The 27,706-nt window shown below is 39.9% G+C and overlaps 1 protein-coding gene across 1 annotated transcript in view; it reads left to right on the top strand.

The window, feature by feature from the left end:
- BRINP3 (BMP/retinoic acid inducible neural specific 3) overlaps positions 1–25,643 on the top strand; it is a 302,264-nt gene extending 276,621 nt beyond the window's left edge. Inside the window, exon 7 of the mRNA XM_056845184.1 lies at positions 24,165–25,643. Within this exon, the coding sequence (XP_056701162.1) occupies positions 24,165–25,281 (1,117 nt within the window). The 3' untranslated portion in view covers positions 25,282–25,643. The remainder of the gene's footprint in view (positions 1–24,164) is intronic.
- The last annotated feature ends 2,063 nt before the right edge of the window (positions 25,644–27,706 follow it).

Below are 27,706 nucleotides of genomic sequence, written 5' to 3'. Positions count from 1 at the left end.
CTAATTTCAGGTTTATTTTCGGTTCAGGTTTACTGATATGCACAGCCTTGAGAACTTATAATGAGATGATCTATCACCTGTCATAATTGATTAAGTTTGTGTGATGACACTGAGAGGGCAATCCTGAAGGGGGGATAGATCCACAGTGGCCAGGAGCGGTGGAGGCACACCTTCTCCTAAGAGGCTTCCTGGCCACTGCAGAGCCTAAAAAAGCATTTAAAAAATAACCCAGATGGAAGGTAGCTGAAGTAGGGATAAGGTATAGACAATGGACTGAGAAAGGAGACTGTGAGGGAATGGAAAGTGGATGTTTGAATAAAAAGGTAGAGGGGGTAGGAACTGCGGCAATTTTTTGGATGTGGGTTTAGTTTCCTTTAATAAGGCTTGGCTTCCTGTCCTGAAAACCTCCAGACTAACAAAGACTACAGTCCACAATAGCCATGCGGATTAGCTTTGGATTTCACACATTAACAGATCACTTCAGGATACAATGGTTCCATATTAACATAACACACCCTCATTAGCACATTATCTTGATACTTACAGGACAATGATTAGCACATTACCTTTGATACTTTTTGCAGGACAATGACTCAGCTCAAACCCAACCCCCTTCTGACTATATATTACTCTTCCTACACACTTGACACTGAGAGACACTGTCCTTCAGTGTTACTCCTCTGAAGATGCCTGCCACAGCTGCTGGCGAAACGTCAGGAAAGAAAATACCAAGACCACGGTCACACAGCCCGGATAACCTACAAGAACCAATGAACTCAGAGCGTGAAAGCCTTCAACAATATTTTAGTTTCCTTTGCTCATCCAAACATGCATTTTGAGAAAAATCTTCTTGAACCTTTGGTAAAATCAGTCCTGCTTCTATAACTTTAAGGCCGACTTGTGTTAAATATTAGATTATCAATGGGATTGGTCTTCCCATTCTGTAGGCAGAAGAAAAAGAATGTGTCGCAGAGGCAGCATGATGACTCATCAGGGCAAGAGTGTATGTGAAGCTGTCAATGCTTGCCTTTGTTACTGTCCACTAGCAAAGCTTCTCAACTTGTCAGAAATCCCAGCAGCCCAACGTGGTAACTGCTGGGCAGGGAGAGAAGAGATTACACCCTTGAAAGAAAATATCATAGGTGGCAGTTGGCAGAAAAGTTCCTAAATGAAATCTTTTGTGCAACTTTAAATGTTCATTAAACGGAAATGCAAGACAGCCATTCTTCGCCGAAGACAGTGTAAGGGGGACATCAAAGGAAGTGGGATAAATTGGATTTCTGATTGGCAAGTTAATGGGCATGAAAGTCGTGCCTGAGGACGTAACCTTTCTGCAGGGATTCATTGCCATTCAGTCTGCCCAGCAGGAAATCATCAGAAGGGCAGGGGGAGCATTAAAGCTCCAGGACTGTAGTTCTAGGTAGTGGCTCTTCAACAAGAGTGTGCAGTTATCCACCTCCAGTCCAGATCTTTGCCTTCTAACCTTTCAACCACTTGGGCAGCTTTATCACACGAACTGAAGAAGTAAAAAAGAAATCAACTTGGGAGTTACATTTGAATGTTACCTTCTGAATTGGCACTGTATTCTGGAACTTCTTTGTTTGATTTGAGTTCAGCCAAGAAATTTTACCCATCTTCTGTGTTGGTTTACATTTGGCTGGACTACAGGCCTTATCTTCTCTCCCCAAAAAGCAATTGCCCCCCTACCCTGAAATGAAGCCACCAGATAAAATGCATAGGTTAAATGAGTATTTACTATTTGCAGTCTGAGCTCTGCATAAAACTTTATTTCTCCCATTCTGCAGGTTCCCCAAAAGGCTGTAGCATTGGTTTCGCCAGGGTTTGAGAGATAGGGTTCATGTTCAGAGATGTTCTTTTCCTCCAAGGTTCTGACTGCAGTTTATCATGGAAAGTACTTAAGAATTATTAAAAAGAACTTTGCTGAGACTCATACAAATGTGTGTGTGTGTGTGGGGGGGGTTTCCCCTACTTCGCTAGAGAAAATTCTGAAATGTTAGCCATTCATGCAGGGCTAAAACAGCATCCAGAAAATATGGACAAAACATGCAGGAATGCTTAGGGAGAGCGAGGTGACCTCTGATGGTTGGGAAATTCATGCATAATCAAAAGGAAGCCCCGAAGCAGTTGTCGGGGTGACTGCAAGGGAAACAGCCCTGCATAAGTGGCTGTTGTTTCCATATTTTCACTTGTCAGAACAACATATTCTTTAATGGAATTTCTTTTTTCAAAGCAATAAATGTTGACTGCTCGAATCCATGTCCCTCTTATTAATGGCAGCTTTTAAGAAATAACGATGAAAAGCAGATACATTCATTTAATCATTTCAAGAGCTGTTTCTTGTTTCCCATTGAGGAGAAATTTAAAGGGGGTTCATGGGCTGCTTTTTTAAAAGATTACTCATGCAGTCTATAAAATGTACTCAGTAAAAGCAAAATCTTATTAACGCAGCTTTGGGGGATCAGTTGAGCTTTACTGTCTATAGTATTAGTCAATATAAACAAGTGGTAATGAATAGAGAATATCCTTCGTAGAAGGAAGTGTCATCACTTCCATGTTTTCCCTGACAGTGATGTCATGATGTGGCTCATGGCTGCCCTCCATGTCCCTGCTTGCCCCCATGTCTCCCATTGGCAACTTTAGCTGAAACATTCTCAGCCAATGGGCATTACCCTCTCAGATGCTACTGTTGTTCTGAGGGAAAGAGATGAGCAAGAATGAGTTCAGGTCAAAGTGCAGTGGAGGGATCAGAGAAGTGGTGTTGCTAACTGCATTTACTTGGCCTCTGGTGATGAAGAGCCTTATGGCTTTTTGGTTTTCAGGTGTAGGATTCTACAGGTTGCTGTTGTTATTATTCCTTTTAAATCTGGATATATGGAACAACTTTAAGCAGTTCTGTGCCAGGTTTTAAGCATGGGGTGAACTAGAAACTATAAATAAATTTTGTTCATACCAGTAGGATAAATATGTTAAGATTTAAAGTTCAGAATGAGCAAGCTAGAACAGGTTTTGTCTATTGCTTTCAGTATGCACTGCAGGTTAGGCTATAAAAATTAATTTATTTGAAAATAAAATGAAGTCAAGTTCCGAAGAGACATGCCATGGTTTATGTGTAAGAGATGTGCATGGCATCTTGCTAAAAATGAGTATTTTATTATCTAGGTTCATTGGGAAATGTGCATGGCTATGTATTTGCATGAAATACAACTCCTAGAAGATTAAATCTGTACTTACAGCAATCATGTATTCCTACTAAAACCAGAATAGTTTCAAAAATGACTGCATCTGCACAGTTTTATGTGAATTTCTCCTTGCAAACACTAGTGATAGTGTGTGAAGTTAACAGCATTTCCTGAACTCTATCACAATTGCACTTTCCTTCTGGCTGTAGCTCGCTCATTGCCTCCTTCCATATACAGCTCAGATCCGGACATTGGCAGTATGAGAGGAGATGATGTGCAAACTTATGTCTGTGGTTGCCACCAGTGTCCAGGCACAAGCCAAGGCTAGGAGAAGGCCTTGGCTGAGCCTTTGCCAGTCATTATCACCACAGGTAAGGTCTGAAGTGAGCAGCCCTTGTGGAATGGCTAGCAGCACTGTAGAGCAGCACAGCTTGCTCTCGGATGCAAGTAGCTGTCTTTGGCTGCAACCCACAGTTAACTGACCTGGTAAGTTAAAGGGCCAACCCATCCAGGTATTTATCAACTATGTTGTTGGATCCCACAGATGACTTCTGTGGAAGGGAAGGGGGATTTTCTCCAAATTCACCTCCTCCAACTCTTCCCCAGGTGTCCCTAAAGAGGCATCTTCCCCCCAGGAGTAGCATTTGGGGTGGGGGATTTAGGACTACAGGAGGAAGGAATGTCCCATTGCAGTGGGCCCAAGGCCATGTGTACAAATTCACTTATGGTATGGACAGGATTAACTTATTCTGTGGCCATGTGTGCTGGGCAATGTAGACTAGCTTTTCATTTGGGACTGGGGAGTGAAAGTGGCAAAGAGGGTCCATGTATGTCTGGAGGGTTGGTGGATATAGAAAGGCCTTGAATGCTGCTCATCATGTACTCCTATATGGTGAATCCAGGCTGCTGGGCCATCACGGTAATACAGATTTCACAAAGAACCTAGAGTAACATCCCAGTCTCAGGTCATGCTGAGAAATAGTTACTTAACTAGGGTCATGCTATGGATTATCCATTCTTCAGTCCATGTACCAAGTGGACTCACATCATGATGTCTGGATTCCATGCAAAAAAACAATGGAACAAAACACCTCCGTTTTCCCCTTCCCACCGTGCCCCCAGATACCCCCCCCAATGCTGTTTTCAAGGGGCAGGGGACCTCCCAAAAATAGCTTGAGTGGAAAAGCAGAGTCTGCCACAGGAACATGGAATCCACTAAAATTGCTCCCCCCTCCCATCAGTGGAAATTTTCCAGGAACCCACTGGATTGTATGCAAAATGGCACTTCAGTAGCATTTCAGAAAGCCAAGTTTTTAAGAGCAGAATATGTAGAAATATGGATAACAGAAGATGCTATTTCAGGACAGGGCTGGCAAAACATGTCATTGTAACATAACAGTTGCAGATAAATGATTGGCCACCATTCAACAACAGAGTTAGGTGTGCTTAATCCTATTTAATAGAGTGGGCTTAAAATACTTAACTCCATGTGTCTAATTCAGCATAGCCTTTTCACTTGCACCTCTGTAAACTCCGAAATCCAAGGTTGCATGGGCAAAATGTAGGCTGAATGTCCTTCCCAAGTGAGCAATGCCTTGCTTTCTAGGAGAGCAACACAGGCTTGCACTGTGGACTCCTACAATTATATAACCAAACAGCTTGGGGAGGGGTTCGCTATACCAGCTTCTATGCTATTGGAAGGGGTCCTTTGGTATCTGAATCCGAAGCCCACATATAATGATGAAAGGTATGTGTTTCGTGTATTTTATGCATATAGTTTTAAAGTGCATTTTAAGGAAGAACATTTGCATCTTGAACATACCAGTAGAGGTGTTTGTTGTTAAATGCCAAATCCCCCAGAAGGAGAAGTGATGAACTTTCCAGGAGGCTCACAAATTGTATGTGACTTTGTTTAATCAATAAGTAACCAAGGAGGGCAAATCTGTTGTTAAGAAGATAAGAGCACACCATGATAGCTTTGCAAACAGCTGCTCCTTATCTAACTGATATGGTACTTAGGTTTGATGAGCTTAATTAAAAATAATGAAAACTACCTTTTTAAAGGTTAAAATGTCTTTTTTTTTTGCTCTGAGATCTTGGGGAAGCATAAGGCATTATCACTCTGCCAGACCTCAGATAAGGGGCAGAAGATCAGTACAAGATAATAACATGAAGGTCACAGGCTAATTAAGGCAGGTGTTTTGTTATGGACTGGGGAGCTGAAGGTCTGTGGAAGCAACTGGGGACATTTTTCATGGATTGTCAGTAGAATTAGTTATCAAGAAAAATGTTTGTTTACTTTATCTAGTCATGTCTTTTCTTTAAAGAATTTTAGTTCATCTGTGTTTTAACCAATTAAAGTAATTAATTGCAAATGCATTTACATGAATTCACATATCTTTCACATTTATGCATTGTTGAGAGATAGGGTTGGGAAATATGTGGAGATTTTGGGGGCAGAGCCTGAGGAGGGTTTGGGGAGGGGAGGGACTTCAATGCCATGGAGCCCAATAGCCAAAGCAGCCATTTTCTCCAGGTGAATTGATCTCTCTTGGCTGGAGATCAGTTGTAATAGCAGGATATCTCTACCTACTACCTGGCGGTTGGCATTCCTATTGAGGGATAATTTGCAATTTTTTAAAAAAAATACTACTTAGAAGAAAAGGCAAGTTTTTATGTGTTCTTCTCTATCTCCAGTTACAATAATGCATTCAAATGATACCGGAGACTAACCAAATGCATTACCTCTATAGAGGCTTTCTTAAGCCAACGCTAACTTCATCAGATGCAAGCGGAAACTCACAAAAGTTAGGGCTGGAATAAACTCTACTGGACTCCTAGTTTAATTTTGCTGCTACAGACTAACACAGCTATACAAGTGGAAAATCCTGCTTTCTAATGCATTATCCAGATAAGTAGCTGTGTTGAGAGCCATCGTGGTGCAGTGGTTAAAATGTTGGACTAGGACCTGGGAATCCCAGATTTGAATCCCCCCTATGCCTTGAAAACTTGCTGGGTGATGTTGGACCAGTCACACACACTCAGCCTTGACCCTGGCAAGTATTTGAATGGGAGACCTCCAAGGAATACCAGGGGCATGATGCAGCAACAGGGAATGGCAAACCACCTCCAAACGTCTCTTGCCTTAAAAACCATAGAGGGTCGCCATTGGCAGAAAAAAAAATATGTTAGTCTGTAGCAGCAAAAGTAAATTCTCAGGCCTAAAGCCTAAGACCTCATCCTTTAAAACTGCTCACTCCCCAAGATTGAACAAATACAGTTTAGCTGCTATGACTTAGCAACAAGTCAAGCATTATACTTGTTGCTGGCTATTTTGATAACCTTCTTGTCAAAATTACCACTGAGTTTGAATGTACACAGTCATATTTGATGGGGAAAGGAGTGGCCACACAGTATTCTTTTCTAGCATTAGTTTTCCATTTTTTAAATGCATTCCATATTTAGCCAATTCCAGGAAATCAATATTTTGGATGTCACTAAACGTCTTGAAATATATAGCAGAAAAGCAATTCGGGTGACTTTTTTTTCATATGAAGCTTTCTGAAGAAACCAAGGAAAGGAATGCCACTGAGATGCTGAAAAGGGAAATGCATGACATGTAGGCTCCATATCGCAGAGTGAACAATGGCTGGCAATGCTTGGTGAGGGTAGAAATCTTGCCAGGTGGCTGGCAATGTTTGGTGGGAGTAGAAATCTTGCCATAGCCCACCTCCATGGAGAATGCAGTGTACAGAGCTGATGCAGGTGTAATGCTGCATTGTCCAAATTTATGTTTACTAATGGGCCGTGCATGTGCCACTCCTTATAATCTCTTCAGGGCAATTTCCCCCCTCCCTTATGCTTCCACTTTGTTCCAAGTTATATGTGTGCACTAGGGTTGTACAAAAAATAAAATCAGTAAATTTCGAGTTTGGGTTTATTGGGCCTGATTTTTGGGGGGTAAACCCGAAATAAGCTGAATACCCATACTGGTAAGTATGGGTATTTGGCTTATTTTTGGGTTTACCCCCCCCCCCCCAAATTGGGTCCATTAGAGTTTATGGGGATTATTTTCGAAGCTCCTGTGGGGGAATTTTGGAGGTAGAGTCCCCAAATTTGCAGCATAGCTGCAAGGGACTGTCCTTAGGTGGACACTGAGGTTTGGTGAACTTTGGGACAAGGGGTCCAACTTTATGGGCCAGCAAAGAGGTCGTCCCCATCCTCCAGGCATTTTCAAGTCGAGCTGTCCATTGGTTTTCAGGTTCAGAAGTTCAGCATTGCCAAGGACTGGCAAAAAGAGCTGATTGGCAGGCTGGTGCCTCAAAGTCTGGGGGCTCCCTTTGTATTTGGGGTGCATAGCATGATTTCCATGCAAATCAGCTTCCAAACTGAGGAAAAAGGTTTAAATGCAAGAAAAAGAAGGCACAGAAAACATTTATTTTGGTGGCAAATTGATGACCTTTATTATGGTCATCAAAAATATGAATTAAAGAGATGGTGACGGTGTGGGTAAATGAAGCCTCTACTCAGGGCGACCTTCAGTTTGAGAGCAGGTTTTCGGGGGGGGGGGGGTTGATATCAGAGCCAGCCAAAGTCTCGACCATGGGGGCTGTTCTGAAGGAGATTGCTCATCCACGCTGGTAAGGAAGTCTCCTTTGGAAGCCTGGTGGTGTGAGCAGCTGTTGAAGCCGGTCCTTTTTAGTTGGAGGGTATATCCCGGACAGGAATTGGTCAGCCCTGTCTTTTTTTTTTTTTTAAACCTTATGCTTAATCCAGATTAACCCATTGAATGGTTGGTCAAACCATGTTGGCTTCGATTACGCGACCCCAACCTCAAGAGGGCCCCAACTATGGGGCCCTAACAAAACCAAAAAAAAAAAAAGATAGAAAAATGGGAGAAAGCACAGGGATGTGCATCTGAGCAAAGGCGAATAACCGAACCCGAAAAGCCGAATAACTATTCAACTTTTTCGGGAATTGCCTATTCAGCTTTGGTATTCAGTAAAACTGAAACCCAAATATTGCTGAAATGGCTAATTTTTGGTTTATTTTCAGTTCAGGTATATCGATATGTACAACCCTAGTGTGCACTGACACACTAAATCAGAATTAATCTGTAAAACAAGATTTGAAGAAAACATGTGAGCCACTGTTAGGACTCCATTGGATATGATATATATGTAATGATATCAACTGGTTACAAATGGAAAGAAAGGAGAGAAGGGAAATTACTTCAGAATAGGTAAAGTTGCCAACCTCCAGGTGGGAAACTTAGCAAAAAGACTCAATGCCACTGCTAATACAAAGTTGTAAGAACTAAACAGGGACAGCTCAAAAATCAGAAGTATCAAACTTGTATATGAAACGTTACAACAAGTGCAAAAATTCAGAACAAACAGTGTGAGGAGCTATATACAAATATGTACAAAAGTAATTACAAGCTATTACAATTCTTATAGCTTCAATTAAGCACACTGGCCAATTCCAAAATGACGTGAAACAAGTCCACTTGAAAGGGGTGAGCCGATGTCAATTTCACTTGTAACGAGTCTTGCCATTGCACAGGCACAAGTAAGAACAGAAAGGAAACGCTTTCCCGGATATTTCTGGCGTTTTCACAAACAAGCTTCATCAGCCTAAAAATATAAATCAAGATATATGGTACCTATAGTACTAATACTAATGCATTGCTTACATCTTAGTTATAATTATAAATACATAAATATATAAATATCGGATTCTCACTTCAAAAGAAAGTCAGAGGAAACCCGGATCTCTACTGTCCCGGTTTCTTAAGGAGGAACACAAGTTACTTAGAGGGCTAAGTTAGCTCCCCATATTCATTTATATATGATTTTGCTAATTTTTTGCTAATCTGAGCAGACCTCTACATCACATGACCTGCGTGCTAAATATATCTGCAAGATGCTATACTTTGAGTTTAGGCATTAAGATTCGCAGCCCCTTTGTGGGGGAGCATATATAAAAAATGAAAACAAAAAATTAGCAAAATCATATATAAATGAATATGGGGAGCTAACTTAGCCCTCTAAGTAACTTGTGTTCCTCCTTAAGAAACTGGGACGGTAGAGATCCGGGTTTCCTCTGACTTTCTTTTGAGGTGAGAATCCGATATTTATATATTTATAATTATAACTAAGATGTAAGCAATGCATTAGTATTAGTACTATAGGTACTATATATCTTGATTTATATTTTTAGGCTGATGAAGCTTGTTTGTGAAAACACCAGAAATATCCAGGAAAGCGTTTCCTTTCTGTTCTTACTTGTGCCTGTGCAACGGCAAGACTCGTTACAAGTGAAACTGACATCGGCTCACCCCTTTGAAGTGGACTTTGTTTCACGTCATTTTGGAATTGGCCAGTGTGCTTAATTGAAGTTATAAGAATTGTAATAGCTTGTAATTACTTTTGTACATATTTGTATATAGCTCCTCACACTGTTTGTTCTGAATTTTTGCACTTGTTGTAATGTTTCATATACAAGTTTGATATTTCTGATTTTTGAGCTGTCCCTGTTTAGTTCTTACAACCTCCAGGTGGGGCCTGGAATGCTCCTGGAATTACAACTGATCTTCAGACTACAGAGATCACTTTCCTGGGGAAAAATGGCAGCTCCAGAGGGCAAATTCTATGGTATATCATACATTCTAAGTGAAATTCCTTCCCAAATTCCCCCCTCCACAGGGACTGCCCCAAATCTCTAGATTTTCCCCAAGCCAGAGTTGGCAACCCTAAGAATAGGGAAGGGAATGCCTTATCCTATGAGATTAGCAGCACTTTGTATGTTGTTGGCATGATCCATGAAACTGGGTTTAAAGAACAACTGTGAGCTTCTTTTAGGAGGAGGAAGCAGGGAGCTTACAACACATGAGGTTGTTCAAAACATCTGTACACACATACACTTCAGCTTCTTTATCTTGTTGACTGTACTTTTAGTGCTAATTTGTGTCTATCTCTCCTACTCTTGAAGTAGTTCACAACAGTATATAAGCATGGTAATACATCTTTTCCCCCCTCTTGTAATATCTAGTAGGGGAAATTGTGCGATCTATTAAGGAAAATTGTGTGAAATTTTGAATTACTCTGTCCCTGTTCCATTTCAATTTTTTTCTGTTTGAATAAATAGAAAGCACCAGGTTTATGTTTTATCTTACTCTCTGTCCCAGACTCTCTGGGCAATGTATGAGGTCCTCTCTCCTCATTTTATCCTCACAGTCACCCCAAGAAGCAGTTTAGGCTGAGAGGGAATGGTGGGACTTCTGAGCTTCCCACCATTATGGCTGAGTGGAAATTTGAGCATGTCCAGGAACACTCATACTTAAGCAGTTGTTTGGATTGCACAAAGGTTTCAAATCAAAAGATATACAATATAGAACAACATTAATTTTTCAAGATTGACTCTTGTATAAAGTGTTGCTGAATGTGTAAAACATACTTTGCTCTCAATAAATATTGCATAGTACAGAAACAAACCAACTAGAATTTGTACAGGAGGTTGTTCTAACTATGTCCTAGTTGAGTTAACAGGTAAGTATCAAATGATGGCAACTTCAGGTGAAGGACCTGATAATAGGTGGTTTGAAAAACCTCTTTCTTAGACCCTGGAGAGCCACAGCCAGTCAGGGTAGACAGTACTGGGCTAGATGATCCAAGTATCAATGGCTTTGTTCATGTAGACAACAACTATGCACTTAATGTAATGTGTGACATGGGCACTGCATGTGGGAGTCCACGCATATGGTCATCTGATTTTACATTATTTTCCCACCTCAGTAGACGGAAGGAACTGGATATGAGCCTCTGTGTAGTGTTCTCGCATCAGACATTACTTGAAGTACATGAGAAGCTGAGGGACATAAACACACTTCTTCACCATCAGAAAGCTTACTGCCACACAAACAAATGTCTGAAATTGGTCTATTGTTTTTGATTTCTCTCAGAGGTTTTTTTTTGTTTGTTTGTTTGTTTTGCATTCTTCTATGTTTTTAATGTTAAGTTCCTATTTATAGTTCAGAAGGATGTCAGTCATTAAGTGCTGACTTGCTTGTTCGTTAAATCCAATGCAATTTGGCCTCTTGTATTTTCTGCATCATGGCAGGTTTTGTGCAACACAAGAGTATGCAAAACTCCTTGCCAATATTAAATAAATTCTAGCAAAGCCACTGCCAAAATCTGCACTTTAATCCATGCTTCTCTAGGATGGGGAAGAGCATCTGGAAAATGCAAAGCACAATAAAGATTGTTGTTTCTCTGCACCATTTTCAGAGTCTTGTCATTTCTATATTGTCCGTTTTCCTGGAAACTCTGCTCATCCAATCCAGTTTCCAGATTCCATTGTGGACCCACGGGCAAGCGGCTCCAAGGAAAGGGGAAGGAGAAGTAACCTTAAATAAACACACATACACATACTCTTTGGGAAGTAAATGGCCACAGTTTTTATTGATCACAACAGAATGGAGCATTGGCGGAAAAACCATGGGGGCGGATCCAAGATATTGGGTCACCACCCTGTAACCCGATATATATCGAAAGCATCGATAAACAGCCCAACCACCTGTGGGCACAGCACTGGAGTAGCACTTAGATGGCCCCACCGGACGGGCATCTCTGTGTGGAGCCAGCGCCACATGGGATTGGAGCACCCAATACAGGCCCCCGAGCTGGGGATCACTGTTGTACTCCATCCCAAGACCCCTTATGGGGGTCCCCACAAACGGGAAGGAAAAGCACATCTTCCCTTCTTGGATCAGACCCCATGCAAAAACCCGCCAGAACAAATTGTGACAAAAGGAAATCAAACACATAACTACAGAACATAGGGAGGGTGAGTGGGAAACCTCGCCGTCCTGCAGCAAAACAGGACGGCTGCTGGTCTGCGCCGGCTTTAAATTGTCGCGGCTTTAAAAAAATATTAAACTAGTTTTTTAAAAAACAACATCATCCACTCTCTTGGTGCAACAGTCTCATGCAATGGAGAGAACCAAGTATCTACTAACAAGAATCCAGAATAAATTTGTGCCCAGCCAAATATAAATTTAATAGATATAGAAACTAATCTTCCTGATCCCTTAATTAAGATTTAAACTAATGAGCAACACAATCTGGTTGGAAAAATTGATGATTTAAAAGACAAATTATGTTTACTACTAAATCAGGAAGAGAGTCAATTATATCTATTAATTCCAATTCTCCTTGCATAGTATCAATACAAGACAAAGTGATAAGGGAATCATGATATATAGTCAAACACATGATTTTCTCAAGCAGCAAAAACGGCTAAATATAACACAGTCTGTACAACAGAACCTTCTTTAAGTGTTCCATTGTCTCCTAAAGTGGTAATCTCCAATGTGTCTGTTCCTAAATCAATTTATGATTTTTTTAAAGAATTAATTGATCGAAGTCATGCATGGTTTTGAAGTCTATTGTGAGCTGGAATATAGCAGGACTTAAAAGAAATTTATTAGATCCAGCAATCTTTAAATATTTACAAAAAAAATGATTGTATTTTACTTCAAGAAACATGGCCCTTGGATGAAATTCACCTCAATCGTTATAATTCTTATTTTTTTACAAGAACTCAAAACTGGAGGATGCCCGAATGGGGGCCTTGCTTGCTATATTTCCAACATTCTATCAGAACAACAAGTTTTACAGTGTGCACCTCAGAATTTAGCTATGGCAATTAAAGGCAAACTTGGCCATCTTTGGATCATTTTGGTTAATGTATACTCACCACCCTGTGATAAAAAAACAGGACTCTGATGAATGATGGAAACCACCCTGGAAACCATCCTGGAAAGTTACATTCAGAATTTACAGTTAAGATACCGTAATCCAACATTAATTATTGCAGGAGATTTAAATGCCAGAATAGGAGAAGACAATTACACCCTTTTGAAATCTCAACTGTGGCATCACACACCACCTGATTCTATACCAGCCATGGAAACACGGAGGTCTAAGGATAAAGGCATAAATTACTCAGGCATTAAAGGTAAAGGTAGTCCCCTGTGCAAGCCTAGGTCATTACTGACTCATGGGGTGATGTCACATCCCAACTTTTACTAGGTAAACCACTTTTATGAGGTGGTTTGCCATTGCCTTCCCCAGTTGTCTACACTTTACCCCCAGCAAGCTGGGTACTCATTTTACCAACCTTGGAAGGATGGAAGGCTGAGTCAACCTTGAGCCAGCTACCTGAAACCAAATTCCATCAGGATCGAACTCAGGTTGTGAGCAGAGCTTTGACTGCAGGACTGCAGCTTACCACTCTGCGCCACAAAGCTCTAACACAAATGATTATGAACTTAAATTTACTTCTATTGAATGGGAATACCTTCCTGGATCCAACTGGAGTCTTTACCTTCCTTTCTGAAAAGGACACCAGTGTTATAGATTATTTTGTAATCTCTTTGCACAATGTATTGCCTTTAGTAAAGTTACAGGTAGCTGATATATTAATCAGTGACCATTTCCCGCTGGAATTACATTTTGAATTAAAAGGTGTCCCACATGCCAGTAAGAAAGAAGTAATTGTCTAGAGGAAATTGAATAAAAAATATCGGGGCAGAAGTTTGGGCAATAATGAGGCAACACAAAGTGAGCCAGATTGTATCCATAACACCTAAAATACCCAACATTGTAAACCTCTTCTCTAAGCTGGAGACGGTAATTAAATAATTGACTCCAATTTTGACTAAAATAGTTTTGAAGAGGGAAAGATACAGCAGGAAGCACTGGTTTGATGGGGACTGTAGACTACAAAAAAGAACTCTGAAGAAATCTTACTCTATACTTAAGAAACATTCTACCCCCTTTAATTATTGAAGATTTCTGCAGATTGGATGACATTACAACTGTCTACTTAAAACTAAAAAGAAAGAATATTGCAAGAAAGAATGGTCTAAGTCGATGATATTTCTTACAAAGAAAGAAGGAAAGAAAGAAACACATCTCACAGATTTTGGGCACAAACATAAGACCTCTAGTTCCCAAATGGATACTGTACCTCCCATTTCCTCTTCTAAATGGGAATAGCATTACAAAAAATTTTTTTGCCACAGCCATGGATAAATCAGAGATGCTGCTTAATATCAGGATTTCAACAATTCCAACCAGGCCAGATGTTACAAAAAGGGAAGTAACAAGTATAATAAAAGCTTTAAAACCAAGGAACTCTCCAGGGTGTGACTATATTCTATTTGAATTGCTCAAACTTAAAAAATATATATTAATTTTTCAAACAGAAAACCCAAACAACAATAACAGCAAAACTTAAAAAAACAAATATAGAAACAATATAATAAAAAACAAATAAAATACATAGAGTTGAATCAAATTATTGACAGAATGCTTGGTATTTAACATATTTTCCAATTTATCTTACAATAACAGATAAAAGATAAATTCACTGAAATCTGATATTTTAGCTTTACCTTTGACTACTCTAAGTTGATGTGTCAGTTTTTCTGCCATAGCTATTTGCCACAGTCCAGAATACCAAGAATGTAGTGTTAAAAGTTCTGTGGTTTTCCAGCACTTGGTATTACCCCATGGGCTGCCATCAACATAAACACTATTAATCCCTTGGATGCTGCTTTTCTATTTTGTCCCCCCCCCCATATTGCCAACAGAGCCAATGCTGGTGTAGCATGGATGGTTTGATGCATAATATTTGACATTTCTAGAAATATTTTTCCCCAGAGGTGTGACACTACAGAACTGTGAGCACCACATATGGATATATTCACCTTGCTGGATCCAATTTATCCAACATTTTGTATTATTTGTATTGCTTATTCTTGGAAGACACAACAAAGAAATATACCATCATTGTAGTAGTTTCAAAGAATTCTCCCTAAGGAGTGCTGATATACTTTTCCTTGTTTGAATCATCCATAATTTATTCCATATATTTTGTTTTATTTTTATCCCAGTATCATCTTACCACATTGTTTTCCATCTATTTGACATACTTGTATCTATTTCAATTAAATGAGAGTATATTTTAGAATTTAATCCTTTTGTGCTATTCTAATATAAGAATCTAATTTGCTTACCAGTTTTTAAAATCACCGTGATTGTTGCGTCTTGCCGATTGTTTGCCTTTCATTATCTGGTTAAATAATATTGTCATATATGGTAATAACAAATCTTTAAATTGTTCATAGAATTTTGGATCATATCCATCTACACCAGGAGATGTACCATTTTTTATTTTCTTATCACATCATCTTTTTTTTTTTTTTTTACTTTTGATTGTCTTATTTAAAGTATTTTTATGCTCACTCCTCAGTTCAGGGATATCCAATTTTTATAAGTATTCATCAATTTTTGTCAGATGGATTATCTGAAGAGTATATTTTTTCAAAATATTTGGCAAACTGTTCTGGTGTCTGCTCTGTATTACATATTTTTGGGAGTATTGCAATCTATCATTGCTATTTTATTTCTATTTTTATGTTTTATCAAATTACTTGCTAGTAGCTTTGAACTCTTATTACCGAATTCATAATGATTCTGTTTCACATAGAATAGTTTTTTTAGTAATAGAATCTATTTTGATAATATCTTTCTTTTTGTTTTCCAAATCATTATATGTCTTTTAAAATCCTTTTGTGTGTGTTTGGCTTCTAATTATCTTACTTCTGCCTCCAATTTAATTTTTTTTCAAAATTAAACTTCAATCTGACCATCTTTTGAATAGATAGCTCCCTTATTACTGATTTTAATATATTCCACACTACATACATTGGCATTCCTTCAGTTATATTTTCTGTAAAATATTTTTTATGCCCCTCTTGTATTTTTTCTAGATTCTGGTTTAGTTTATAAAATAGTGTTAAATCTCCATGTATAGGTGGTTGGTTGCTCCCCAGGGACATTCAATTATACCCATACTGGGGTGTAATCGAATAATTATTTAATTCCAATTTCTGCCTTTACAATATTTTGCATCGAGTTAGATGAGGTTAAAATAAAATATATTCTAGAATATGTACTGTGTCAGTGAATAATAGGTAAAACCCATCTTCTGTGGATTATCTACTCTCCAAGCATCTATGAGAAAACCTTTGTCAGTTTATTTTCCTATTCCTGGAAAACTTGCCAGTTTATTTTCCTCTGTTTTCTTTTTTGTATTTTTATTACTTCTTTTATCTAGACAATTTATTTGAATCCAGTTTACATTCCCCCTATTATAAGTTCCCCTTGTTTAAATTTGTCTAGTTTTTTATATGTATTCCTTAGGAACTTAATTTGTTTCTTATTTGGTGCATAAATAGATGTAAATGTGAATATTTTATTTGCATATTGCCCTTTTACAAAAATATAAGAGCCTTATGGGTCTCTAACTAACTTCTCTTTTTGAAATGGGAATGCTGTTGAAAAAATAATTGCTACTCCTCTTGACTTACTATTTGCTGGTGCGGAATATTGTTGTCCATAGTATCCATGTTTCAGTAATCTATCTTCTTTTTTCGCTATGATGTGCTTTCTGAAGCATTCTAACATCTGGGTATGATTCTCTTATACAATTTTCCACTCATCTTTGTTTAATGGGATCATTCATTCCTCTAACATTAAATATGTAAATTTTAACATCTTCCTTTGTAGCAATATTTAACCACTATTTTATATATTTCTATCTACTCCATGTTCATCTCTCTCCATCTTGCTTTAAATCCCCTATCCACAAATTTAAACCAAATTTTAACTGTGTAGGTGTCATATACAAAGTCCCATCCATATCTAAAGTGAGACAGATTAGATTATTTTCATCTAAACTGTGCTGCAGCACCTTTAGGGGATTCATCCTCTCCCAACTTCTCCTTCCCCACACCCACACCTATGTATATTTAACCCCTATTTTACTTAAATTATTAATTTTATAGCATTTTTATAACTCTATGTGGTAAACTTAGTATTTTGATTTAAGTCCTTTCATTTTAAATGTACTGACCATTTGCCCTTCTATCTTCATCATCATTTATATTTTAGATTTTGCTTATCTTGGAAGGTGGGGTGACTTGAAATTCCAGTTCCTTATTCTGTCATTTGACTCCCCCCCTTCCTCTTATTCTCCTCTGCTATACCTGCTCTTCACCTTGGTCACTGTCTTCCTCTCTCCTCCTCCCTGTTCTTCTGAATCCTTATCTGTAATGTTGTTAATTTCACTTGGGAGTACCAGCTGTCCTTCAAAATTCTCAATGCCTTTTTTAATGAGGTAGCAACTTAAGTTTTACATTCTCTTAGTTTGAAGGGGAATCCCCAGCGATATTTTATCTTAGCCTCCTGTATATATATATATTTGCAATAAGTTGCAGAGTGTGTCTTCTTCTACGCATTTCAGAGCTTAGATCTTGCATAAACATCACTTTATTTTGTCGAAGGCTTTCACCATCAGAGTTCATTGGTTCTTGTAGGTTATCCGGGCTGTGTAACCGTGGTCTTGGTATTTTATTTCCTGACGTTTCGCCAGCAGCTGTGGCAGGCATCTTCAGAGGAGTAACACTGACACTGTCCTTCAGTGTTACTCCTCTGAAGATGCCTGCCACAGCTGCTGGCGAAACGTCAGGAAAGAAAATACCAAGACCACGGTTACACAGCCTGGATAACCTGCAAGAACCAAATCACTTTATTTTCCTTATAGTTTAAGGATGGGAGTTTCCAAACTTGCTTAAGGAAATGGTCTTTCACTACATATCATGTAAAACACACAACAATATCTCTTTGTACCGGACTACCTGATACTCTTGAAGTTGCAATTCTGTGAGCTCTTTCCAAGCCTGCTCTGTTCAGGGGGGTGACTGGGACCGGGGAGTTAAACCAGTTGATAAGAAATTCCATCAAGACGTTTCCCTCCACAGACTCCTCCGCTTCACGAATGTGAATATTAGTATGACATCCTCTATCCTCCAGGTCTGTTATTTTTAATCTCATAGTTCTATTTGGGTTCTCCACTTTTTTAATTTGCTTGTTGTGTACTTTGCTCATTTTGTATGCTTCTTCAGCAATCTGTCACATTTTTATGTCATAGCCAGTTCCTTTAATTGGTTATTTATTGATTTTAACAATTATCTCCACTCATCCATTAGTTCTTACTTTAGATCCTGTTTTAATTACAATAATTGGTTCTCTATACTTTTTAGTATATTTGCAGTTTCATGCTCCTTTCTTTCTCTGCGAGTCTGTTGGATTTGGCAGTCATGCTATCAACTCAGTTCTGCTGCAGAGGATTTGTTTGCTCCATTATCTCTTTAGTTTCTTTAGGGAGGAGCCATTTATTCTCAATGCTTAAATTCTTCAAGTCAACTGTCTTCTATTGTGGCTAAATTTTCCTCTGCCTGTTGCTATCAAGTTTGTATTTAGAGGCTTTTCAGTCATCTGTGTGTGGAAACCTTGGATTAGGTGTCTGCCATTATCCAGCTCAGTTCCACCCCCCTTTTGAATTGCTTAAACTTGATCCAGTTTGATGAGCTTCCTTTTTGGCACCTTTATTTACTGAGATAAATAAGACTGGAGAAATAACTGATAGTTGGAAATTAGCTATTATAGTTCCATTTTTTTAAAAGGCAGCAAATAACAATTCAGCTCATTATAGCCCTATAAGCTTTTGGCAAACTTTATGCTAGCCACCTAACTAGTAGGCTGAAAGTGAGGATAGAAGACTCAAACATTTTAAGCAATGCCCAATATGGATTTAGGGAAAAAAAGATTCTTGTTTGCAAAATTGTTTTATGTTACCATCACTGGCCAACAAATACACAAGAGGAGCTATATTCTTCATTTGTTGATCATTGTGGTGCGTTAGAGTCCATAACTCTTGTTAGACTTTGCGGGGGGGGGGGGCTCATTCATATGGGCTTGCCTGGCAGATTATTGATGCTTATTAGGAATTTATATTCTGAAAATCTTATACGGATTCATACACCAGGTAGCTCTACCCTCTCGAACCCAATCAAGGTAAGAAAATGTGTAAGGCAGGGCTGCAGCCTGGCCCCACATCTATTCAGTGTATACATAAATGCCTTTCTACCTAGCCAGGATTGTAGATCCAGCTCTCCACAGCTAAGTGGCCAGCCAATACCATACTTAGCATAAGCAGATGATCTAGTATTGTTAACCATTAGACTCCCAGGTGTAGTGCGAATTTTAAATGAGTTTTACGATTATTGCACTAAAGAATATTTAGCATTTATTTTGATAAATTGAAAGTTTTAATCTTTACTAAATCTAAACTTAAAAGGGTGTGTTTCTTATCCCTGTGGGGAAATTCTATATAGATAGTAAGACATTTGAGGTATTTTGGGGTCATGTTTACGCACAATCTTTCTTGGGACTTGCATATCCATATCAATCAATCAATCAGTCATCTTTATTACAGCCAAAGGCCAGCATAAAATATAAAATATACATCCATTAGTAAAAGCCACACAGCTCCCACTTACATAATCTCATCCATGCTTACTAGTGTGAAGATTTATCCATAAGATGTGAGGGCGATCTGGCTGCAACAGCCGCCACCCCATTGATTGCCAGGGTTGATTCAGTTGATCTGTCTGGCTAGGCAGGTGTCCCCTCCCTCCCTCACCGCTCCATGTGCGTCCCTCCCGAAGCTGCACACTCGGTGGAAGAGGATGACCATCCCAGATAGAAGGAGTGTACCGTTCTTCGGACAAGGGTATACGATAGCTGCATATCCATACGTTAATGCAAAACTTAAACTCCTCTTTTATCTTCTTTAAAAGTTATATTTTTGCAAAGAAGGGCAATTTGTACCAGCCCTTATGACCCTATATAGAGCAAGCATACATTCAGTTGTTAAATATGCTGCTCCAGTTTGGTACACTGACCATGTAGAACATCTTGATAGTCTTCAAGTTAATTTTTTTAACACTTGCTGTGTATTCTAAAATGTAACTCCTCCTCTACTCTACAACTAGAACCTATCATCTATTATATATCAATCTGTCATTAAATTTTGGTACTCCTTTGAGCCATCAACAGCTCATTTTTCAGTTGTTAATATCAGATATCTCTGTGTCCACCTGGACTAGCAGGTTAGACAAAAGATTTTCCCTCCCAATAGAGCAGGGGTGTCCAAACTTTTTTTCAAAGAGAGCAAGATTTGATGAAGTGAACATGCGTAGTAACATGCATAGTATTCAGAAAGCAAGCTGTAAACAATTACAAAATAAGAACTTAAATGTGGATTGGTCCATAGTGTTTAAGAATGCAAATTGTAAATGTTCACCTCTCTTCTTCCAGATACTCTTTAACAGGCTTTTTTCCTTGCCAGACTATTTCCACTGGTTAGATAATTAATAAATTTAGACGAGCTTTCTTGTTGGCGAGGTGTAATGCCTTAGACTCAGCTGAGACATAAGGGAGATACAATAAAATTATTGCAGAAGAACGCAAATACCCATTTTGTCCAGATCAAGTAGATTCCCTAACTCACATTGTTTTAGCATGTTCACAAAATAATATTGCATGAAATAAATATATCACTCCCTGGATAAAACAGTTAATGACACTTCCAGAGAAGCAAATTCTGTGTTATCTGCCATCAAGTAGATCAGTGAATAGGTTGAGAGATGTGGCAACTTTTCTCCTTATAATGTCAAGAAAAAATAATAATCTTAATTTCCCCCTTTTTTAAAGTGTGAAATGGCAGATGAAATGCCAGTGACTGTTAAATCTAGGGAAAAGGAATCATAGAATCATAGAATTGGAAGGGGCCATATAGGCCATATAGTCCCCCCCCCCGCTTAATGCAGGATCAGCCTAGAGCATCCCTGACAAGTGTTTGTCCAGCCTCTGCTTAAAGACTGCCAGTGAGGGGGAACTCACCGCCTCCCTAGGAAGCTGATTCCAGTGCTGAACAACTCTTATTGTAAAATATTTTTCCTAATATCCAGCCAGTACCTTTCCGCCCATAGTTTAAACCCATTATTGCAAGTCCTATCCTCTGCTGCTAACAGGAACAGCTCCCTGCCCTCCTCTAAGTGACAGCCCTTCAAATACTTAAAGAGAGCAATCATGTCCCCCCTCAACCTCCTCTTCTCCAAACTATACATTCCCAAGTCCCTCAGCCTTTCTTTTTAGGGCTTGGTCTCCAGGCCCCTGATCATCCTCGTCGCTCTCTTCTGCACCTGCTCCATTCTGTCCACATACTTTTTGAAGTGAGGCCTCCAGAACGGCACACAATACTCCAGGTGAGGCCTGACCAATACAGTGTACAGAAGAACTATGACATCTTGTGAATTGGATTTTATGTCTCTGTTGATACACCTCAATATCACATTAGCCTTTTTTGTCGCTTCATCTTACTGGCTGCACATATTTAATTTACGGTCAACCTGTACCCCAAGATCCTGTTCATACACACTGCTGACCAGAAGTGTATCCCCCATCCAGTATGCACGTTCTTCATTTTTGTTTCCCAGATGTAGAACCTGGCATTTATCCTTGAATTGCACCTTGTTCACATCCACCACTTTCCCAGTGTGTTCAGAACTCATTGAATTCGATCTCTATCTTCTGGGGTGTTTGTTGCTGCAAATTTAATGATCCAGATCATTTATAAAAATGTTGAAAAGTACCAGGCCCAGAGCCAAGCCCTGTGGCACCCCACTGGACACCTCCTTCCATTCAGATGAAATGCCATTGACAACTACTCTTTCAGTTCAGTTCAGTTCCCTATCCGCTGAACTATCCTAGAGTCCAGTCCACAGTCCTCTAGTTTACTCATCAGAACATCATGGGAAACCCTGTCAAAAGCTTTGTTGAAATCCAGGTGAACAACAACAACCACATTCCCTCAATCCAGTAAGTTCTTCACTCGATCAAAGTAGAAAATGAGGTTGATCTGGCAGGACCTGTTGGGGACAAATCTATGCTGATTTCCTTCAGATGTTTGCAGATTGATCTCTTTAAAATCTCCTCCAGTATCTTCCCTGGGACAGAGGTCAAAGTGACTGGTCTGTAGTTTCCTGGGTCATCCTTCTTCCCTTTTTTTTGAAAATTGAAATAACATTCACCCTCTTTCAGTCTTGTGGCACGTCTCCCATCCTCCAAGAGGTCAGGAAGATGATGGACAAAGGCTCTGCAAGCTCTCTAGAAAGTTATTTGAGCACTCTCGGGTGCATACTGAGAAACTAAGAAAGTTTGTTTGTTTTGTTTTCTAAACCCTGCCTTTCTCCCCAGTGGGCCCCCAAAGTGGCTTACATAGTTCTTATCTCCTCCATTTTATCCTTACAGCAATTCAAGTGAGGTAACTTTGGCTGAGAGTGTGTGACTGGCCCAAGGTCACTCAGTGACCATCCATTCTAGAGTGGGGATTTGAATCTAGGTCTCCCAGATCCTAGTCCAACAGTATAACCACTGCACTACACTGGCTCTTGTAATGATAATGGTCTTTCCCTGCTATATCCATGGAGGTTTAATTTAGCTGTCACATCTAATAGCCATTGATAGACATGTAATCCATGAATTTGCCTGCTATTATACACAATCAGGGAACAGTGGGAGGTGAGGCATCCCCAAAGAGTGTTTTTTGTATTTGTTTGGTTTCCAGAACAACTGGAATCTGGGCTGAGGGTTTTGTTGGCTTGGGACTGGTATTCTCATGTCAGAAGTTATTGATACAAATGAGTGGGAGAGATGCATCAAGAAAACAATGCTGCTGTGTCAAAATACGTAAACAGAGTTACTGTGTTAATTTGTCACCTCTAAGAAAATATGCATAACCTTATTTATTCCAGGTGCCACAATAATATGTTGTTGTCTATAGCACTTACCAAGGGCTCAAAGAATTTCTTATATGTTAATTCATTATCCTTACTGTACACTTGTAAGGTATGGCTCATATTAGAACTGTCTTCCTGTTGTATATACGACTGAGACCTACGATGTTTTGTGAGGTAGTTCACCAGAGACTAATAAGCTGCTGTCACTGAATGACAATCCAGGGGACAGGAACCCAAAGATGTTACTGGAGGGCTTTGCAAGGCAGCAGAGGCATGGGGAACTCCTAACTTAGCACCATGCAGGCATATGATCCATGACTAGCAGCACCAACATGGGCCACCTATGGGGTAGCACAGCCACTCAGCAGTCATGGATCTACATGGTTCCTGTCTCTCCACTGAAGTGCCTTCCATCAGAGAGTTAGTTTTCAGCTGTACCTCAGGACTCAGTGCCAGAAGTCTACGATCATTAACAGCCCATTCCTGAAGGGGGCTCAGTTAGGCAGTGGCCAGGAGTGGCGCCTCCGCACCGCTTCCACAGAGGCTTCCCAGCTGGAATAAAGAAAAATAAATGTTCTTAAAAATAAAACTCTGGTGGGGGGGAGCCCCATTTACTTTAGCAAGGCTACACCAGCAAAATAGCTGGCGTAGCAATGCCACAGCATGAGGGTGCTTTCCCAGGCCAAAAGGAACACCCCAGGAATGCCTCCCAGGATGCTGGCGCAGGGTGATACACCAGGGAAATATTGGCAGGAGGCTGCTGTGGCGTCTGAGAGCTGCACTGCTGCCGTGGTTCATGGGAGCTGGCGTTAAGTCACCATACACTGGCATCCATACCAGTTTGCACAGCACAAGTGGTACGGACACCAGTGTAGGGGTCATGCCGACTCTTATGGGCATCCCCCCCCCTTCAGGATTGCATGGTAAATGAATCATCTTATGGGCTACTGCTGGCAACACCCAAGAGACAGGGACTTGCCTAAGCATTTCCAGTGTATGCATTGGGCTTGAATTAGGAAAGTCCCAGGTTGCACCCCATTCTTCTGATGTTTTAGGAAATGTCTCCACTCTGTCAAATGCTATATTGCTCCTTCAAAGTCATTAAAAAAAAACAAAAAAAACATTTCGTTGTATTACTTTGATTTTCATTTCATTTAGTATTGATCAGCTTCTTGTTTGCTTCACAGATCTTCAACCTATTGGCTGAACCGCATCCAGTCCTTTCTCTACTGCAATGAAAATGGACTTCTGGGCAGCTTTTCTGAAGAGACTCACTCGTGCACGTGCCCTAATGACCAGGTTGCCTGCCTTGGCTCTTTACCGTGCATTGTAGGAGATGGTTCTGCCTGCTTAGCTTGTGCCCCTGATAACCGTACCCGCTGTGGGACCTGTAATACTGGGTACATGCTAAGCCAAGGGCTCTGCAAGCCTGAAGTGGCAGACTCAACAGAACACTACATTGGGTTTGAGACTGATCTCCAGGATTTGGAGATGAAATATTTATTGCAGAAAACAGACCGCCGAATTGAGGTCCATGCCATCTTCATCAGTAACGACATGCGTCTTAACAGTTGGTTTGACCCTTCCTGGCGCAAACGGATGCTCCTTACCCTTAAGAGTAACAAGTACAAATCTAGCTTGGTCCATATGATATTGGGTCTCTCTCTTCAAATTTGCCTAACTAAGAACAGCACCTTGGAGCCTGTCCTGGCTGTTTACGTCAACCCTTTTGGAGGTAGCCACTCTGAGAGTTGGTTTATGCCTGTCAATGAAAACAGTTTCCCAGACTGGGAGCGGACTAAACTGGACTTACCCCTTCAGTGTTATAACTGGACGCTGACTCTAGGCAACAAGTGGAAGACATTTTTCGAAACGGTCCACATCTACTTGAGGAGTCGCATTAAGTCAAATGGTCCCAATGGCAATGACAGCATTTACTACGAGCCCCTGGAGTTTATTGATCCCTCCCGGAACCTGGGCTATATGAAAATCAACAATATCCAAGTGTTCGGCTACAGCATGCACTTTGATCCGGAATCAATTCGGGACTTGATTTTGCAGCTGGACTACCCTTATACTCAGGGATCCCAGGACTCTGCACTCTTGCAGCTTCTAGAGATACGGGACCGTGTAAATAAACTCTCTCCACCTGGCCAAGGTCGTCTAGACCTTTTCTCATGTCTGCTGCGTCATAGACTCAAGCTGTCTACTAGTGAGGTGGTGAGAATTCAATCTGCTTTGCAGGCCTTCAATGCCAAATTGCCAAACACAGTGGATTACGACACAACCAAATTATGTAGTTAACCATAAGTGTGAAGCACAACAGAAGAAAAAAAAAACCATGAAGGAGTTTTTACAGTGCTTTTGTGGAACAGTTTATGTTTGGAAGAGTAAATTTAAATTGTCTTTTCAATATCTGTCTTATATCAGTCAATAACGTTGGATGGCAATTTACACCCATGAACTTGCTGACAAATGAATATATTATACCTGCAATTTTTTTGGTTCTGTTTTATGAATGAAAATAAATACTGACACCCGTCTAGAAGACATTCTACTTTTTACAATAAATTTCATTTGTAATTTTATATGTTCCGTGACAATGCTTTTGTGCATTACATCCTCTAGAGGGAACATAAAAGAATACCAATAAAATTTTGTAGCTGAACAGTTATTAAAAAGAAATGCTGTGGGATTCATTCTTTCCCCCTCTCTAAAAATGAGTAACATTGTTGATATTGCACACTGTCTTTGGCCAGGAAGGAGAAGTTGAGGATATATGGCATAGATAAGGTTAAAAAAAAAAACACCCAGCAACTTAATTCAAGATTTTTTTCCTGTAATTCTTGAGACCTACATCTGGGCACTCCTGTTGATGCAAAGTGACATTTCTTATTGATGGCTTCATCTAACAGATCTGACAAGGGGCCTGTCTTTTTTTTTTTAAGGAGCCATGCTATGTCACACATATTACTCACATTATTATATTGTCCATTACCGGGAAAACAGAAAGCTAGTGTTCTAATCTCTGTCCCTGGACAGACATAGCCCTCTAGGATCGGAAGGATTGGCACATGACTCAGTAGTGTGACTTCAATCCATGAAAAGTAGGGGACTGGATGAGACACGAGATGCACACAGACCTTTAGTTACCAGCAAAACATAGTGTTACGTACTTGTGCTTGTGGCAAGGTGCAGACTGGCCTCTTTTGAACCCCATGCCACTTTTTGAGTTTAGGCATCTTCACTGCACCTTTCAGGGTATGGATCATGCTGTACAATTCCAGCCCTTTTATTTATGGACCGAGAAGAAATAAATGTGCAGCTGGTACTCTGCCTAATTCCTCGGTAAGAATAAGATCAAAGGAAATTGGATGACAAGTACGTAGGTACTCAGCACTCAAAACAGAAGTACTAAGTTGAGTCCAGAGTTCCCTTATGCAAACAAAAGATACCTCTCACTCAAAGGGTGTGTGGGGGATGAGTGTATTTTCTTCAGATTTCTCCATCAACCTGCATCCCACATTGTTCCAGAGACTTCTCCGCCATTCAGAAGCAGCTTTTTGGGTGACATGTCATGGGTGGGGAGTTGGGGAGCTGTAGAAGACAAAGAGAGACCACAAAGATCTGTTCTTCAAGGAGAGCTTTGCTTATGGTTCTTTGAATTCCATCCATTCCTTATAATTCAAATGAATTAAGATTATTGAATAAATTCATTAGTGTTCATTTAGATTTGACCACTTGCATTTATTTTTTTTGTGGTATCATACTGATTTATGGTGATCTCACACTATTTTTGTATAAATCCTGAATACTTCGAAGATTTGGAGCTATGGGCCTGGAACTCTCCCTTTCCTTCCACTTTCCATGTGGAATGCAAGAGAATGGGCAAAGCATTCTTTCAAAATGAACAGAATACGGCAATTCCTATTTACCCTGGGTTATGTGTACGTCAGAGACACACAGATATATCTGATAATGTGTTACTTTGTGAACCTGGAAGAAATTATGTCATTTGTTGTTGTTGTTGTTTACTATTGTTAATTGGGGAAAGGAAACTGGCCATTTTTTTCTGTTTGCAAAATTTTTCCTGTAAACTAAGCAAAAATCATCGATGAGGAAGAATGTCACATATCTCTGAGACATTTTTTCTACAATTTTCAGCTGTGTCCAGAAAATATAAAGGGTTGGAACCTACCAGCTTTTCTCCTTGATTGTACCAGCTTCTTGCCATCTTGGCTTTGATTCCAGTGGATCTCGCAGTCCTGGATATAGCTTTTTTCAGTTATCAGACAGGGTCCCTCCTCCTTCCCTCTATTGCCAGTGGAACACTTGGTAGGATGCAAGTCTAAAATGTTTTTTTTTCCTACAAAAAAAGCCCCAGTTGCATTGGACCAATAAGCAAACAAACACATTTCGTAGCAGATGGCAGGTTCAAAGCAGGGTGTCTCCGACTGCATTCTGCAGTCAGCAGAAGAATGACCATTTCATTTGTAGCGGGGGTGAGCCGTGCATAAAGTGCCTCAGGGACGAGAACAGTCATTCTCCATTGGAGACTAGATGCTTCTTCAAAGTAAATGTCAGTTCCTAGGAGAACACTGTGGCTTGAGGCATGCTGTTTCTAAAGACTAAACAGTCCTGATGAGTTCAAAGTTGGATAGACTAACACCAGTGTCCCAGGAGGCATTCCCGGGGCGTTCCAGGGGGTGGAGCTGCCGGTGCTGCACCA

This window comes from Euleptes europaea, chromosome 2, assembly GCF_029931775.1.
Source record: "Euleptes europaea isolate rEulEur1 chromosome 2, rEulEur1.hap1, whole genome shotgun sequence".
NCBI lineage: Eukaryota > Metazoa > Chordata > Lepidosauria > Squamata > Sphaerodactylidae > Euleptes > Euleptes europaea.
The sequence above is the reverse complement of the archived record's forward strand: the minus strand, read 5'-3'. Positions and strand labels throughout refer to the sequence as shown.